This window comes from Labrus mixtus, chromosome 21 (genome assembly GCF_963584025.1).
Source record: "Labrus mixtus chromosome 21, fLabMix1.1, whole genome shotgun sequence".
Classification (NCBI taxonomy): domain Eukaryota; kingdom Metazoa; phylum Chordata; class Actinopteri; order Labriformes; family Labridae; genus Labrus; species Labrus mixtus.
The window spans coordinates 23,938,805-23,954,977 of NC_083632.1; the positions used below are offsets into that span (position 1 = coordinate 23,938,805).

The window sequence follows — 16,173 nt, forward strand, 5'->3', positions numbered from 1 at the left end:
AGAGAGAGAGAGAGAGAGAGAGAGAGAGAGAGAGAGAGAGAGAGACACGAGGTCAGGTAGGAGGGCTATAAAAGCCCTCCTTCCTTTACTGCAACAAGCACTTAATGTCAATCTGGGCTGAACTGCAGGTTTGGGTATGCACTTGCAACTCTGAGGCAGAAGTATGTGCGAACAAGTGTGCTGAGGTAAGTGCATTTGTTTATTTACATTATTGCTATTTCTTTGCACATCTTTTTTGTTGCATGTTCTTTATTTCACAGAAAAAGATGATGAAACAGGTATATAATCCTTATTAGATTAAGAACACACATTTTGCAACCTTTTAGCCCAAAAAGTACAAGTTTTCATTCTATTCTACTCCTGACCTTTTCACCTCATGTATTTTGAAATGTCCTCAGGGGAGACAACAAGGAGAGCTCATGCACAGCAGTCTGCTTCTTCTTTCTGCAATTTGCGTGACTGAGAGGAAAAAATGTGTGAACTGTGCTGAGGTAAATGCATGTGTGCTTGTACATTATCTGCTAAAAACACCAGATGTACTGCATTGGATTGAATGTGCATATATATGGACTACAGTATTAAAGTGTTGTTTTGTCTGATAAAATGTACAATCATTTATTATTTTCTGCACATAAAGGACTTTGAAAAACTACATTTTTGTGTTCTTTTTTCTCACACACAAGCAGGAGAAGTCTGGAAGGACATAGAGCTGGACTTGCCAAAAGATGAGAACGTTCCAGGAAAGTTTGGTCTGTTTACTCCTCCTCTGTTGCATCTGCTTGACTGAGTGTCGAGTGCTGAAGTTCGTCGTTGCTGTAAGTGTGTCATGTTTTTTTTCTCCTTCCTGTGCACATATGACTTTTTGACCATGTAGCTGTTTTTCATGAAAGCGTTCTTCCGGCTGTGTAATCGCATGCTAAGATGTTTATACATCTGGAGTATATATAACGCTGGAGTGTGAGCTTCATCCTGAAGCCACTTCACATCTCTAAAGAGTGACATTACTGTGCATTGTTGCTGATTACACTGTATTTTTTCTGCTCACTGAGCATTACTATATTTACACATATTATGTCACAAAGGATTACTCTGAGCCCAAACTCCAACAATTTTGAGCATATCTCTCTCAGACACTGCAGCTTTGTTCATAAACCTCTTTGCATATCTGTCTTGCAGTGATGGAATGAAAAAGACAGTTTGAGGATTTTAGAGAAAAGCACAAATGTTATTTTTATCAAAGGACCATTTTGTATGAATATTTAACCTTTTATAAAAACGGTGACCTGAAACACGTTTAATACATGTAGTCTTTGATATAAATGTATGTCTTGCAGTATTGCAATAATAATCTGTCTGTTGTATTTTCAGTGTACAACAGTATAGTTAAGTTTACTTCTAGCTTACAAGTAGTCTTTGTCAACTGTTTAAACAGTTTCTTTGTAATCTCTGTTATTGCAAGGTCATTTATTTGGTTTTGCATTATTTTTTGATCTGTTTTTGTCAAGTTCAGTACTTAGAAGATTTGTGCTTTTGAGGACAGTTAGTTTTAAAAAAAGAAAAAAGGAAACATCTCTAAAAGCAAAACACATCTTTGTTGGCCTGACTTTGTAGGATCGTTTGGTTTTACAGGAGTGACTCACATGTCCATAATCCTGTGAAGTTTGCCTGTGTGACGTCACTCAGGTTAATAATACACCTGAATCAGTGTATAATGTCATCGTCTAAATGACTCTTCTGTGCCTCAAATCATCACTGCACTGTCCAAGATCACAGGTTTCTATTTCTGGTTCCTGTGTCAGACTGTATTTTCCCCCCTTAAAGTACACCGTGTAATGGCTGTCACTCACAGCAGCATGGCGTCCCAACTGAATCCATGTGATATAATGTGTTTTGACTTTTAAGGTGTTCCGACACGGAGATCGATCGCCGATTGAGTCATATCCCAAAGACCCTCATGGGGAGGAAGTGTGGGCTCAGGGTTTTGGACAGCTGACTGAGGTACAGGATGTTACTATGTGTGTTTGTGTGCCAGTTCATTATTACTTTATCAAGCAGGATTTGGCTGACAAAACAAGCACAAATTAAAGACTTGGGATTTTGGCATACATAAAATCATCCATCATATTACTATTTATATCAAGTTCAAAGGAAGTTCACCAAGCTTCAAGGCGAATTCAACCACAGACTGTAAATATTAAGAATTCAACATGTTTTCATGCAGGACAATTTTGTACTGTAACTCTGTTAAAATATTTTTTTGGGACTCTGACTTATTTTTCTATTCAACAGCATCACAGTTATAAAACAACTGAGAAAAAGAAGAAACTGGACTGAGAAACTCTGTGGGGACATCAGGTCTTATAGGAATATACATATTTGACTCATTAGCTATCGTTTGACAACAGCTAATCTTTACCACATTCTCGCTCACAATTTAAGTTTAAATGTGTTATGATATATGATAGGAGAGGCGCAAATCCCTTGTGATGCTAATTGAAGTTAGCTAGGAACAGTGATAGCTAATTCATTTCATGCTAATGCTATGTTTGGGGCTTAGCTATTTGAGCCTTTTATCATAACTTCAAAGAAAAGTAACTGTGAAAATCTAAAGAGACATCAGGCCTTTGACTGACTCAGTTAGCATTAAGCTATATTCAAGCTAACGCAAGTACTCAATGGTGTTACAAGCGATGACAGAAAATACATATATTCCTAGCTAACAGTAGCATTAGTTAAGGTTAATGTTACCTTTTCTGGCTTAGCTGTCTGTTATAAATATGTTGTTATACCTTAAAGGTCCCATATTCTTCTTTTTCTGGTTTTATATGCTCTTTAGTGTGTTTTCCAAGTGTCCTGTGCATGTTTAGGCACATCTATGTGCAAAAATTCAAAGTCCTCGGAAACGCGGCTTCTCCTATGTCCTCCTGTTAGCTGTAGCATTAGCCGCATGTAACGCTCGGTTCTAGCCCCCCTCGATAAAAATTTGTCAGTCCGACGTCATTGTCAGTGTGAGATCACTGATCTAAGCCCATTGGCTCGTTGTGGCAAGCCCAGCAGCTCATGTTGCACGCCCGTTAACTTCTGTAGCACGCCCACGATATGCCGTAGCCTGCATTAGCACAGTAGTGCTAAGGTGCTAATGTTTATGCTCCCCTCGGACAGAGCCAGTGGCTGCATTCCCAATATGGTAAAAGAGGCGTGACATTTCCGAGAACCGTGCTGAGCAACTGACCAATAACGACAGAGCGGATCGGCAGACCAATCAGAGCAGACTTGGCCCACGTGGGGCTCTGCAGTGTGGGCTCAGCAGAGTGTAGCTGACGGACTCAGAGCGGAGAGGGAGCAAGGAGGAGCAGTACATGAAAACAGACACTTTTGTCGGACTTTAGCTATTGTGAACGTACAAAAGTAGGTACATAGATTAAATATACGAACCCCAAAAAGGGCATAATATGAGCTCTTTAAAATATGGCGAGGCATAAAATTAACCAATAGCTGAATCTGAGTTCCTTCCCAGAGAAAATGGAGGCTGAGAGATGGGGCTACAGGAAATGCTAATAGCTATGCTCTTTGGGCCCAATTGATTGCAAAAGCTGAAATATTAAAATGAATAGATTTTTTTTTCTTTTTTTTGCTTCATGAACTTACCTTCAGGCGCTGAATCAAGTTCTTGTTCAAATGAATTGAGACTCAAATATCTGTTAAATGCTGTTCAGGGCTTGGGTATGGTGGCCCAGAGTTTCAAAACAGTATATTCTGTATATATTAACAAAATGTAGCTTAAAGAAATTAAATTGTTTTAGAAAAAACATCAAGACCAGACCAGTATACAGTATTTCACTTGTGATGTGTAAAGCATAAAAAACATTTAAAAAATCAATTTCCGTCTTGAGATGGAAGAAAAACTTAATGCAAACTTTGAATTAAACAATGTCCTATTGTGACATTGTTCTGCTCTAAAGCAGTTAGTCAATTTACAGTGAATATATTTATTAATCCTGGTTTTATGGGTCCTTGTAGACGGGCTATTTTCTGTAAAAAAAAAAAAAATGTTGAATCTGACCTTAAATCTAACAAATCTTTAACTAAAGGTCAGATTTGACAAAAATTAACGGTGCTGCAAATTTCCTTCCAGCTGGGCATGAAACAACAGTTTGAGCTGGGCAGCTTTCTGAGGAGGCGATATGGAAACTTTCTCAGTGAAGACTACAACAACAAAGAGGTTGGTGTATTTCTACATACATATGTCTGTTTATGTCAGAGCCACCAAATGTTGTCAAGTGTGCAACGTACAAAATGTGTTTCACGTGTGGCAAAACGTCCTTCAGAATAGCTGTAACAACATACATTAAGTTAATGAGCATGACTCCTATGGGTGATATCACTGTCATGGCCTGTTTAAGACTGTTACATGTGGGCTAATGCTGCCCCTGGGCTTCGTGTACAGTGCAGTTGGCAGCATGCATGTTGGTTCAGTGTGCCCTGGGGCTGCATGCTCAGCACAGTCATTATGAAGATATGATTTAGGCTTTTATTCCCTCACTTTTTTTCCCTTTCCCTCCCTTTGGACAGTCCTCTCCCTCCTCTCTTAAATAACACCATTACCCAAAAAGTAACAACTCTCTTCACTACTTGTCATGGTTGATTTGTCGCCCAACTCTCCATCAACTTGTCCCCTACCTTTCTCTGTGCTGCCATGTTTGTTTTAATTTGACAAAAGGGCTGCAAAAAAAAGGGAAAGGGAGAAAAAAAAAGCATTCTCGGCATCACAGGAACATCCAACCTTATCAGTGTGATTTACTGTGTGCAAAAACCTGACACCGGGTGACAGAGAGATATAGACGAGCGAAGGCTGATGTCAGAAGAGATCACAGTGAGAAGGGTCTTTTATTCCTCCCTCCCTCTCTCATCTATTTGGATCTTCTTCTGACTCCCCCTCCTCTTCATGTTAAGGGAATACCTCGGTTGACTTGAGAAAAATACAGACAGCTCATGATACACTACAGCGTGCCGGCTGCATTTATTTGCATCTTTATTACAATAAAAATAGAAACAGGAGAATGTACAAGGATTCAAATGCAATCCTTATGAGTTTGAGTGCATTTGAACTTTTTATTTAAAGCCTGAGAGTCCCATCTGATATCAAACACAATCAGTCTCATGTCGCATACCTGCAAACATTTTAAACTCATGTTATGTTTGTTCTTTCACCAGTTTTACGTCCAGAGCACCGACTACGATCGTACTCTAATGAGCGCCCAGGCCTGCCTCGCAGGGATGTTCCCGCCAACCAGACGCCCGCCTCCCATCATGCCCCAGTTACTTTGGCGGCCTATTCCAGTGCACACCATCCCCAGAGCCCAGGACAAGGTGTGCTGCAGAGCCACATAAATATTTCCTCTCTCACACACACATAACACAGCAGAATATAATTTCCTCCAAGTTTACTCGAGTTTCTCTCTGCAGCTCCATGTTTTTGTTTTTGTGTGTTCACCTCCACCTTGTACCTGGCGTGCCCTCCTGTTTTAAAGTGTGAAATGGACATATAATTGTGCGCAGAAGACTTGCAGTAGCTGAAGTAAACGTGTGCTGTTTCCACTCATGTTCTGCTGTTGCTTTTTTCTATTTTTGAAGCTGCTGAGGTCTCCGGGCAAAGACTGTCCGAGGTTCAGAGCTCTGATGTCAGAGACATTTGAGAGTCAGCCCTACCAGAGGTTCCTCAGGGCTCACCAGGTGAGAAACCACAGAGGAAGTCCTCTGAATAACTCATCCTAAATGACCTGAAGGCTCTAATCACAGTTTAGCATCACTTTGTAGTGATTCATGTACCTGAAAATCACAAAAAACCTGCTTTCTTGCTCTTGTTTTTCCCAGGACAGAATTATATAATCAAAATTGCGGTGATTAATTCTCTTTTTGTAAGCCTCAGCTGTTTCTCTTTGCTTATCCATGCCCTTATTTGTAAATTAACAAACACTGTGAAAAGCACATTTCTCAGCAGAGTGAAATATATACTTCACAGTTTATGGTGCCAATGTGATCAGCACCTCCAGTGGACGTGTTAGTGACGCCGTAGACATCGTGTCCTTGCAGTGATTTTTTTTTCTCAGGCACGGTGACTCCAGTGCCTCGAAAAAGCTGCACAGTGCAATTTCTCTCACATTCTCAGAGACGCTAATTAACGCTTAGACTGAATTAGATTAAGAATTACAATGAAAACGTTTTAATTAAACTGAGTCCCATGTGTTGCCTATTAAGGTGGAGTTTGAGATCAGCACAGGGCCTCCTGCATTGAATTTTAACTCCCTCTGCTGGAGGCACATCACCTGCAAGTCACACAGGAGAACTGAGGCCTTTTTCATCAAGGATGGATTTACAACAACAAACAACCCTCCTTATCCATAAAAAAAAAACCAAATATGTCTGCAACGTCTGTTCTAACAAGTCATTTTCTATCAGTGCTTTAAAAAATAATACCTAAACCCGAAGATTTCCATTTAAAAAGATATAATAAGCTAATAAACCAATAAACTAGAATGAAGATTTGAACGCAAACTAGAAGTTTCCATCTTGTGGAGCTCTTGACCTGGTACAAAAGGGCACTGTTTGGTTTTGGCCACTTGTCATGAATCACATATTTAAGAGTCCTAAGCTGTAAAATATTGATAAAAATATTTTTTGCACAATTTCCCTTTTCCGGACCTGTTAAATATCTTACAACCCTCAAGATTTAAATATTTATATTGTGATCCAGCTTGGGAACCTTTGGTGTACAGTGGAAAAGTCAGTCCAAAAAATAAATAATTAATAGAACTACTTTTTACTCTTGAATTCAAACTATGTTTGTGTGTTTGGTGCATTAACAATCGCATAAAAGGCAAGTACAATTATTTCTGTCGCGTAAAATTGTAAATGAGGGAAACCTCAGTGTCCTTTCGAGAATAAATAAATGTTTGAAAAAAAGGTATAAAAGTGCCAGCTTAAACGCAGAACTTCAACTTTTTTTTTCAACTTCAACTTAACTTATGTATCACTGATTGCACAGCTCTGGACAGCTCCCCATGTCACTACTGTCCATTTACAACTCTGTTTCTGCACAGTTACATCTACCTCCAGCTAAGAGTGTTGTATTTAATCGTTCTTATTTAAGACTAGTAATGCTTAGTTAAGTCTTGGTTGTATATATTCTCATTATTAGTTTTGATATTTTTAGTGCTTATTTACTTTGTATTTAATATTATATTGTGTTTATTTGCTAATATTGTGTGTTTGGATAACCTGCTGCTGTAACGCCACAATTTCCCAGTTTGGGATCAGTAAAGTAATTCTATTCTATTCTATTTTTATGGGATATTTTAAAGTTACTATCTGTATACTTAAACACAATTAGGGGATGAGCTATTTGTCATGTTATTATGTTCTTCCCCTCTCTGTGCAGTACTTTGTGGAAGGACTTGCCAATCATACTGGCTACCCGGTCTCCAAACTGGTCGGCAAAAAAATATGGAGGGTCTACGACACTCTCACCTGTCAGGTATTCCTGATATTTGAACCATATTCTGTATTTGTAATGCTTCAGTTACTGATACAAACACTGAGAGCAGAACAGTTATGTCGGAGTCGAACAGAAAAAGAGAATCAGCAGAGAAATGAGGAGGGGTGCTGAAGCACAGAGAAATCTTTTTTTATACACACAGTAAGACATTGAAATAGTAATTACAGCTTTATGATTTAGGTGGATTCTAGGCCAGGTTGAATGTGCTCATTCACACTTGCAAAATGAGCATCTGTTATCTTCAGACCAGCTCTAAAAATAGGACAGGGATAATAGACAGGATAATAGAAACGATGAAATACAGCCATTTAAAGCCCTATTGTTACCATTTATATTCTGTGTAATGTGATTATTAGTGTGTTGCAGTGTAATGGATGTTATGTCTTGGTGCAGAGGATCCATAACTTGACTCTCCCACGCTGGGCCACCCAAGATATTCTGGACACCCTGAAGCGAGTGGCATCGTTCGAGGTCATGTTCAGCATCCTCAGTCACAAGCGCAAAGAGAAGGCCCGGCTCTCGGGAGGTGAGGACTCACATTAGAGGCAATTAATTTAAAAGCAGTGTTGTGAGAGGAATATTAGAAAGAGCAGACTGTTTAATGCTGTGACTGCTGGCCGAGGCTTTGTTTATGCTGGGCCGGAGTTCCCAAAAGCACATTTGCACATATGAGCTAATGGGACTAAGATGATTACAGTGCTAAGACAAGACGCTCAATAAGGTCAAAGGGATTGTGTTGGTGTGGGGAAATTTCATTTGCACTGTTGACACTGATGTGTTAATTAACCAGGGGTGCTGCTGAACGCCATCCTGAGGAATTTCTCCAGAGCTATGGAGGAAGGGAGCCCTCTCAAATTCATTATGTACTCCGCTGTAAGTTCAAAACGGTTTAAATCCATCTCACAACAGCTGCACAACATCCGCTCGCCTCCCCGTTTGTTAGCGCTGTGATGTTTGTTTCTCATTGCAGCATGACTCTACACTCATCACCCTCCAGGCGGCTCTGGACGTCTACAACGGCCTCCTTACTCCGTACGCCGCCTGTCAACTCTTTGAGTTCTACCAGGAGTATGATGGGTAATGACGTCCTGCCATCTTCACATCATGTGCATCCTTATCTCTTCATATTTAATGACACGATCTAGGTCAGAGGGCCGAATCACAACACACTTTGAATATTGCAGTTCCCTGTTCAGCAAAACCAATTTTTTCGGGAGGACTTTTCTGGTACTTTTCAATTCTTTAAAAAAATATTACCAGGTCTGCAATGGCCAATTAATCTGTAATGAATAACAGGACAGAGTGCTGTTATGATTCGGTCATATATACACAACAACAGGCAACAGGGCTATGATATCAAAACCTTGCGTATACTCGGGATAACAGCATGGCCTCAAGTGTGATATTGTTTTTAGACATCAGTAAACAATTCTAGTAAAACAGCTTTTGTTGTTATTTAATGATTTATTTAGCTCCACCAACACAACTAGTTACACTACATGACTGACAACGCACAGTGTCTTCTATTGTTGCTACTTTTACCACAGATCAGCTACTATGTTCATTTTTCTGTATGTTTCTATTTACTGTATGACCAGTAAAATAATATACTATGGATGGTAATCTAGGAAAGACATGAAAACAGTATTCAGAGCATGTGAGGCTGAGTGATAGGCTTGTCCCTGTGCTGTTATACTCTTTATTGAATAACTGACATTAAAACATAACTTTTGTATTTTAAACCGTTAACATATCACTTACAACAACTAAGAATCATCTCATGTGTTAATCCCAATGTATACACAGCTCCTATTCGCTGGAGCTGCATTACCATAATGACTCCTGGCACGACCCCCACCCAAACCCGATCCCTGGATGCAACGGTTTGAACCCTTGTCCTTTGTCTCTGTTCGATGAGCTTGTGCAGGATGTGTTTGCAGACGACTGGGAAGCTGAGTGTGGGTTTAGGACAAGATGGTCTGGTGCAGGTGAAGTTGTTTATACATACACACATATGTGCATCGTCGTGGCTTCACGTCTCTGCATGTGTACCTGTGTACACTTTCTGAAAGGATGTTGTGGATCATGTGCACTGATTGTCTGATTTAAAAATAGGAAGGCTTTTGGAAATCTACCAAATGTTCCACACTCTCATGTACCTTAACAGGATTGTTGTCCCCCTGCAGGTGTTGTGCCTGCTCTGGCAGTGGCTGTGGGTCTCCTGGCAGTGGCGCTGTTGTTAAGCATAGGAGTGATTATCCGCAGGAGGAGAGCGAGTTACTCCAGGGAGGTGTAGTGCTGACTGCTGTCACATATGTGCCAAAATACAGAGGGGCTTCTCAGCTGTAAAAAATATCTAAATATTAAAATGTGTCTTGTGTTTTTTATATTTTTGATCCTGATTAACGGTGTAAGGAGGTGTTGGTGAGCTCTTGTTTTGAAAAAAAATATATGAAGAATGTACATGAAAACATAAATATTTTAACAGAGAAATAAAATGTGACCAAAATCCTTCAGTAGGCAAGACTAAATTTTATTGGATTCACTCTTGACAGTGCATGCTTTACATACTGACATTCAGTGTTTGGTTCATATCATTTCACATTCTTTGCTGTTCGGTTTTTCACTTCTTTTCAGGATCTGGAGCAACTGTGGGAGAACAGAGCAGACGATGTGTTGGCCAAAAAGTCATGATAGCTGTTATGTTAATGACATGTTGTAATGAGAATCAATGCATCCTTTCTTTTTATCCACATAGAAACAATTCAGTTTTGTGCATCAAGATGAGATTCTGAACTACAAAATCCAAACTGACCAACCACCTGTTGTCTTAATTTGACTCATTGACTGTATATAAAGATGGATGACGCGCCTGCGTTTTCTCTCACCAGTGTTCCTCTACTTTGCTAATCCGGTGAACACAGTGTTGCAGGTCCCTTTGGTCAACAGAGCTGTCAATCATTGTGTTACACCCCCTCTGCATATGGCATCAAATAACTCTTTAAAACTGCTTGTCTCAGAAAGGTGAGAAATCAGCATGACAAGAACTGGCTTTTAGTGACAGAAACCGGGCGCCTATTTTGATTTTATAGTTTGACCCATGTCCCATCTTGTTCACATGGAGGAGGGGCGGTTTATAACCTTTTCTGCAGCCATTCAATAGGGGGGCTCCAAATATTTTGGTATGATGTTTGGGTAGCTGCCATGTTGTCCATACAGTCTTTGATTCCACTCAACAAATTACAGGGGCTCCTCCTTTCCCCTTGTCCCTCCCCAAACGTCTGCCTCCCACCTTACAAGCCCCTCCTCTCCCTCTCTTCTCACCTCTAACATCCAGCTTGCACTCCACCTCATCCGCGCCCAGGTCGTTGACAGCCTTGCAAGTGTAATTGCCTCCATCAAAGGCGCTCGGCTTGCGAATATTGAGGGTGAGCACACCCTGATGGTTCTGCATCAAGTATTTAGGATCTTCACCGAGGACCCTCTTGTTCTTCATCCAGACAATCTTTGGCTATGAAAAGTAATTTAAAAGTAAAAGTACAATGAATCGATATCTTACATTAGATAAAATAATAGTTTTGTAGTAGTCTGTTTGGCCTTTCACTACTTTGCTGTACCATACTGATCTGCAGTATCAATCAGTTTTCCTCATAACCAGCGGCACTATAAGCGTCCTCCAATGAATCACACTCCACAGTCTGCTTTTACATGCATGTTTACCCTGGGGAAGCCCTTGACGGCGCAGCTGATGGCGGTGCTGTAACCAGCCACTACGGTTCTGTCAACCAGGGGCTGAGTAAACTTGGGCACACAGGACACGTCCTTCTCTATGTATGGGTTCCTTTTGATCTCAAGGCCTAAGGAAGAAGGAAAAAGTCAGTCTACATCAACATACATCACAGCAGAAAGAAGCTACCACACTGGTATAAGAGGCACAAGCAAACACGTGCACTGTACTGAACAGTCACACACTCTGTCACACCTGTCTTGGTGATGACGGCTGTGTTCTTGCTCATGCGCGCTTCCTCGCTCAGGCCGCAGAGATTCTCGCTGAAGATACGGAACATGTACTCGTTGCCCATGATCAGATCTGACGCTGTGCAGTTAGTCCGTCTGTTGTGATCATAAACAGTGAACCATTCCTGGAGGAAGGGTCAAACAGGTGACGTGATTAAATGAAAAAAACACAAAGTGTTGTTGAGCTGCAGGTTACTGTGAGGGAGATCTCTCACCTTGGTCTTCATGTCTGCCTTCTGGATCGTGTATCCAGTAATCTCACAGTTTCCATTATCCTTGGGGGGGTCCCACTCCAGAGCAGCGTTGAAGCCCCACACTTCTGTCACCTTCACGTTCTGAGGAGGTCCGGGCAAGTCTTAATGGATGAATATAATCGTCAGTATCAAGTGTGGGTAGTAACAAAGTGGAAACACATCTTTGTTGTCCTATGGTTAAGTTTTCAGGTTTTCTATGCAACTTGAAGCTGATACGATAACACTTAAGACATTAAGATCACATTATTCACCATTTACAAGCTGCTTATTAGCATGCTAATTATTAGCATACTGGCTGCTTATTAGTCAATATTAAGCGCTTGTTAGCATCCAACAACTTCTTAACTTAATATCAATATGCAGTTATTAGGAGGGTATTGAGGGCAAACCCTTAGTTAGAGAACTATTAGCTATAGAGTAATAGAGAGAAAGGTACCCATAAGCACTCAATAATTACTATTTAGCAGCCGGTACGCTACTTATTAGCATGCTAATAAACAACTAGTTAAAGGGCAATATTGTGACCCTAATTTAAAATTTTACCAGGAAAATGTTTGCTTGTAAAACATGACGGACAAATCACAAAAATAACGACCTTTGGTGCTCTTTAAAACAAAAAAGACAAGTATGTAAAAATTAGAATGGAGAAGAGAGGTCAAACGATTGAGAGATGGCAGTAGGTCTAAAAGTTTATAAATTCAGTGAGCTAAGGAATACAAAAAATGGCTGGTAGTTACCTTAAGAGTGTTATTTCTATTTGTATACTGTGAGTACATTAAGATTCTTTACTTTACATTTACTGCAGTATAGACGTAGAATCAGCACTTCTGCTTTTGCAAGACTCTTCATTTTTAACAAGTATCTGTTTTGAAAGACTCTGATCATGTCCATGTTTGACTGCAGGGATCCTAAAAAGCTCACCGATAATCCTGATCTCAATAGAGGCTCTGTCTTCCATATTCTCAATCTTCAGCACTAACTCATATTTTCCAGAGTGCTCCCTCTCTGCCGAGCGGATGAAGAGGATGCTGTCAACATTTGAGTTACGGACACTGACCATCTTCTCGTCGAGGGGTTTACCGTCCTTGAACCAGGTCGCGATCGGGCGAGGCTTACCCTGTGAGATTAAAAAATCATGCATTGGTCAAGAGAAGAACAAACTATTTGAAGGCATTGACCGTTGGGGAAACGTGAACCATGTGGTTGATGATTACTTCTAATGTGATGACTTCTAAAATACAGTACTTAACAAAACATTATGTATGTTAAAGGCCTCTGATTCTATACAGCTGCCAGAGGGTTTCTCACACACTTAAGTTGGATGATAAGAAGACCACTCCCACAGAAAATAATAATACAAATAAAAATACAATTTATATTTTCTCTTTTAGAAAATGCTCAACTGATTAAACACTCCTACATCTTTTTAAACTAATGATAGGCAGTCATAAGAAATATCAAAATCAATGCAGTAAAAACAGATTATCTAACCACAACAGTTTAAAATAATGATACATTCTGGTTCTCTTGCATGAGATGTAAAAGTTGCTGCCTGTGGACTGCCCCCTCCCCCCTTCCCCTCCCCCACCCTACAGTTTTCATACTGGTAGTTAATATTAAAGTATATATCTCTATCTATATCTATAGTACAGTTTAACACAGCAGTTCATAGAGAATACAGGACAGATTGTTTCTAACCTGGAAGGGGATGACCAGATTGATCTTTTCTCCTACTTTCCTGATGTACTTAGTTCTCAGGTCACGTGGGAGGCGGATCTTAGGATGTTCTGAAGCGGGAAAAGACAACTTAGTTAAATATATTGTACTCACAAGAATTAGACATATAAAAAGCAGCTGAAAACTTCCATGACAGTGTATGATATGGTACATAATCCCTGATACGTTTCCATGTACAGCTGTCTGCTCATGTCTGAGTCTGGGTGGGGGGGGGGGAGAGGGTGAGACTCACCGGTGATCTCACGGATGGTGACGGGCTGACCGAGCAACGCAGGAGGACTGCGTCCAGCCATGTTTACCGCCACCACCCTAAAGTCGATCTTCTCTCCAACAGGGAGGCCACGCACCACAAATCCCTGCCTCTCACACAGTTCCTGGTTTGCCACCACCCACTCAGTGTCTGCAATAAAAGACAATTACATGCTGTAAATCACAGCCAGTGGGATTTCAATTGCTTATGATGTTTCTAAACTTTCATTACACATATTCATTGCGATTGTAAATTATCTGTTTAATACACTTATTCTCTTATTAAGTTTATGAGTGAAGCAGACTTTTTTTTTAAGCGATTAACTCCAGCAGTTAAATAAATGTCCTTTAGTTATAATTAGAATTGAAACTGTTGTTAAATGGTCCATGAATGTTGGAATTATTCTTTTTCTTATCACCTCCTTCCTTGCAGTATTCAATGACGTAGCCGTCCAGGCCTCCGGCTCCGATCCTCTCCGGAGCGAGCCACTTCAGGGTGCATGTGCTGTCTGTCACATCATGCACTGACAAACGCGTTGGCTCGCTCGTTGGGGCTAAGGGTGACAGAAAGGGACACTCAGGAGAATTACTGGGTGACTCAAGATGGGTGATGCCCAAAGGGCGGAGAAGCAGAGAGAAAAAAGAGGGAATGAAGATGGACGTTTTACATACCAAGAGGCATGAAGGGCTTGGAGCTGAGACTCGGCGGAGACATGCCGATGCTGTTGATTGCAAACACCCTCATCTCGTACATGACGCCTTCAATCATCCTCTTAGCCTCATATGTGGTCGATTCGTACACATCAAAGTTGAGCTTAGTCCACCTGGAGGAGCCTTTCTTCTTCCTCTCCATGAGGTAACCTGAAGAGAAAATTAAAGTCACATCCCACATAGAGCGGACGTTACATATAAAAAAGGTTCAGTGTGTGTGTGTGTGTGCAGATGGGAGACATGGGTGGGTTGGGAATTACGGTTATAAGGGATGGGGTGGGTTTGGGTAGGGATATGGACCACAGAACTTTTTGCACTAACTTTGGTAATTGTTGCAACACTGTATATTCCTGTGCAAAAAACAATAAAAAAAGTTTGGATTGAAAAAGGTTCAGACCAAATCCATCCATCACCTTTAAGAGGAGCACCACCATCAAACTTGGGGGGCTCCCAGACGATGGAGGCGCAGTCCTCTCCCACTGATGTGCAATGCACGTTCTCAGGGGGGTCAGGCACATCTGAAAAGGATAACAACATACATTAGAGAAGTCTTTAGAACAGTTAAAGAAGATACCTGCTGACTTTATACTTCACTTACCCACAATCTTCACAAACAGCACAGCCTTGTCCTCTCCAGCAGGGTTGGTGACACAGATGGTGTAGTTGCCCTCATCCTCCCTCTCTGTCCCCTCAATGACGAAGCAGCTCAGGTCTTTCCTGGACTCGACCCTTACACGCCCCTCAGTTTCTGTAACTGGCTAAGGAAGAGGAAATGACAGCAATAAGCACCAAGAGGGGTTACTTTGTATTAGTCATTAAAATGACCAAACATATTCACATGGCTGCCATTTTTCTGCTGACCTCTGGCCCAGGGATTGAGAAGTGTCTGGTGAAATCTGGGTGAGAATGACTAAATGGGTCAGAAACCTTACTTTGGTAGAAGCACTGTGCTTTGAACAAATTGACAAATAGGCTGATCATTTTTGTAGCGTTCCAAAATAGGATAAAAAAAAAAAAAAGATTCAGCAGCTGGATTAAGGTTTTATATCCTCAATGTTGAAGATAAGACTAGCAGCGTCTGCCTGTACTGCTCAATAAACATCGTACTTCAAATCAAGCAGAAGGCGTGCCATACATATTGAATGAGCATCATGTGACTAGTGACTCTTACTTTATCTCCTTTTGACCAAACCACGGTGGGTGCTGGCTCTCCTGAGATCTCCACGTCCAGACGCAGCTTGTTGCCAGCCACCACAATGATGGTGTTTTGGGACACCATGTTTCCAGATGTGTCCAGGTGGATCTTGGGAGGATCTGGTTCATTTGAAAGGTTGTTTTTAAGTGAGTTTGACACGTAAAAATATGCACACGACTGATTTATTATGTATAACGTGAGGCGTTTTGAGGCCCCCTACCTTGTCTTGGCACGTAGTCGATCTTAATTTCTGTTTAAGGAGACAACAAAGATTTGAGAATGTTACACAGGCTCATGATTAATGGAAGAATGATGCCACCCTTGTAATCATTCTGTCTTTTCTCACCCAAGAAGTTGAGTTTGGCAGAAAGTGACAGAGCATATCCATCAGGAACAAACGTGTAGTCTCCGGCATCCTCAGGCTTCACATTATCAATAGTCAGCCGGTGAAACCT

General features: G+C 40.9%; 2 protein-coding genes across 4 annotated transcripts in view; one reads left to right on the plus strand and one right to left on the minus strand.

Annotated features, from left to right (window-relative positions):
- On the plus strand, positions 1–10,072 carry LOC132955006 (testicular acid phosphatase homolog). 3 transcript variants are annotated; one of them, XM_061027606.1, is made up of 13 exons: positions 6–185; positions 399–501; positions 708–815; positions 1,903–1,998; positions 4,136–4,222; positions 5,215–5,370; positions 5,635–5,733; positions 7,439–7,534; positions 7,949–8,081; positions 8,346–8,428; positions 8,526–8,632; positions 9,362–9,543; positions 9,742–10,072. In XM_061027606.1, the coding sequence occupies exons 2-13, from the start codon at positions 496–498 to the stop codon at positions 9,849–9,851; spliced, it is 1,263 nt and encodes a 420-aa protein (XP_060883589.1). In that variant the 5' UTR covers positions 6–185; positions 399–495; the 3' UTR covers positions 9,852–10,072. The 3 variants fall into 3 exon arrangements, with proteins under 3 accessions (XP_060883588.1, XP_060883590.1, XP_060883589.1); XM_061027605.1 differs by having other exon boundaries at positions 1–185; positions 9,362–10,072; XM_061027607.1 differs by having other exon boundaries at positions 3–185; positions 399–491; positions 701–815; positions 9,362–10,072.
- Positions 10,068–16,173, minus strand: part of LOC132955005 (myosin-binding protein C, fast-type-like) — a 24,147-nt gene continuing 18,041 nt past the window's right edge. Inside the window, exons 14-28 of the mRNA XM_061027603.1 lie at positions 16,065–16,171; positions 15,939–15,968; positions 15,695–15,837; positions 15,122–15,281; positions 14,937–15,041; positions 14,485–14,673; positions 14,232–14,366; positions 13,796–13,963; positions 13,525–13,613; positions 12,748–12,943; positions 11,788–11,927; positions 11,538–11,697; positions 11,276–11,412; positions 10,880–11,066; positions 10,068–10,204 (exon numbers count right to left, since the gene is read on the minus strand). Of these exons, the coding sequence (XP_060883586.1) occupies positions 10,179–10,204; positions 10,880–11,066; positions 11,276–11,412; positions 11,538–11,697; positions 11,788–11,927; positions 12,748–12,943; positions 13,525–13,613; positions 13,796–13,963; positions 14,232–14,366; positions 14,485–14,673; positions 14,937–15,041; positions 15,122–15,281; positions 15,695–15,837; positions 15,939–15,968; positions 16,065–16,171 (1,972 nt within the window). The 3' untranslated portion in view covers positions 10,068–10,178. The remainder of the gene's footprint in view (positions 10,205–10,879; positions 11,067–11,275; positions 11,413–11,537; positions 11,698–11,787; positions 11,928–12,747; positions 12,944–13,524; positions 13,614–13,795; positions 13,964–14,231; positions 14,367–14,484; positions 14,674–14,936; positions 15,042–15,121; positions 15,282–15,694; positions 15,838–15,938; positions 15,969–16,064; positions 16,172–16,173) is intronic.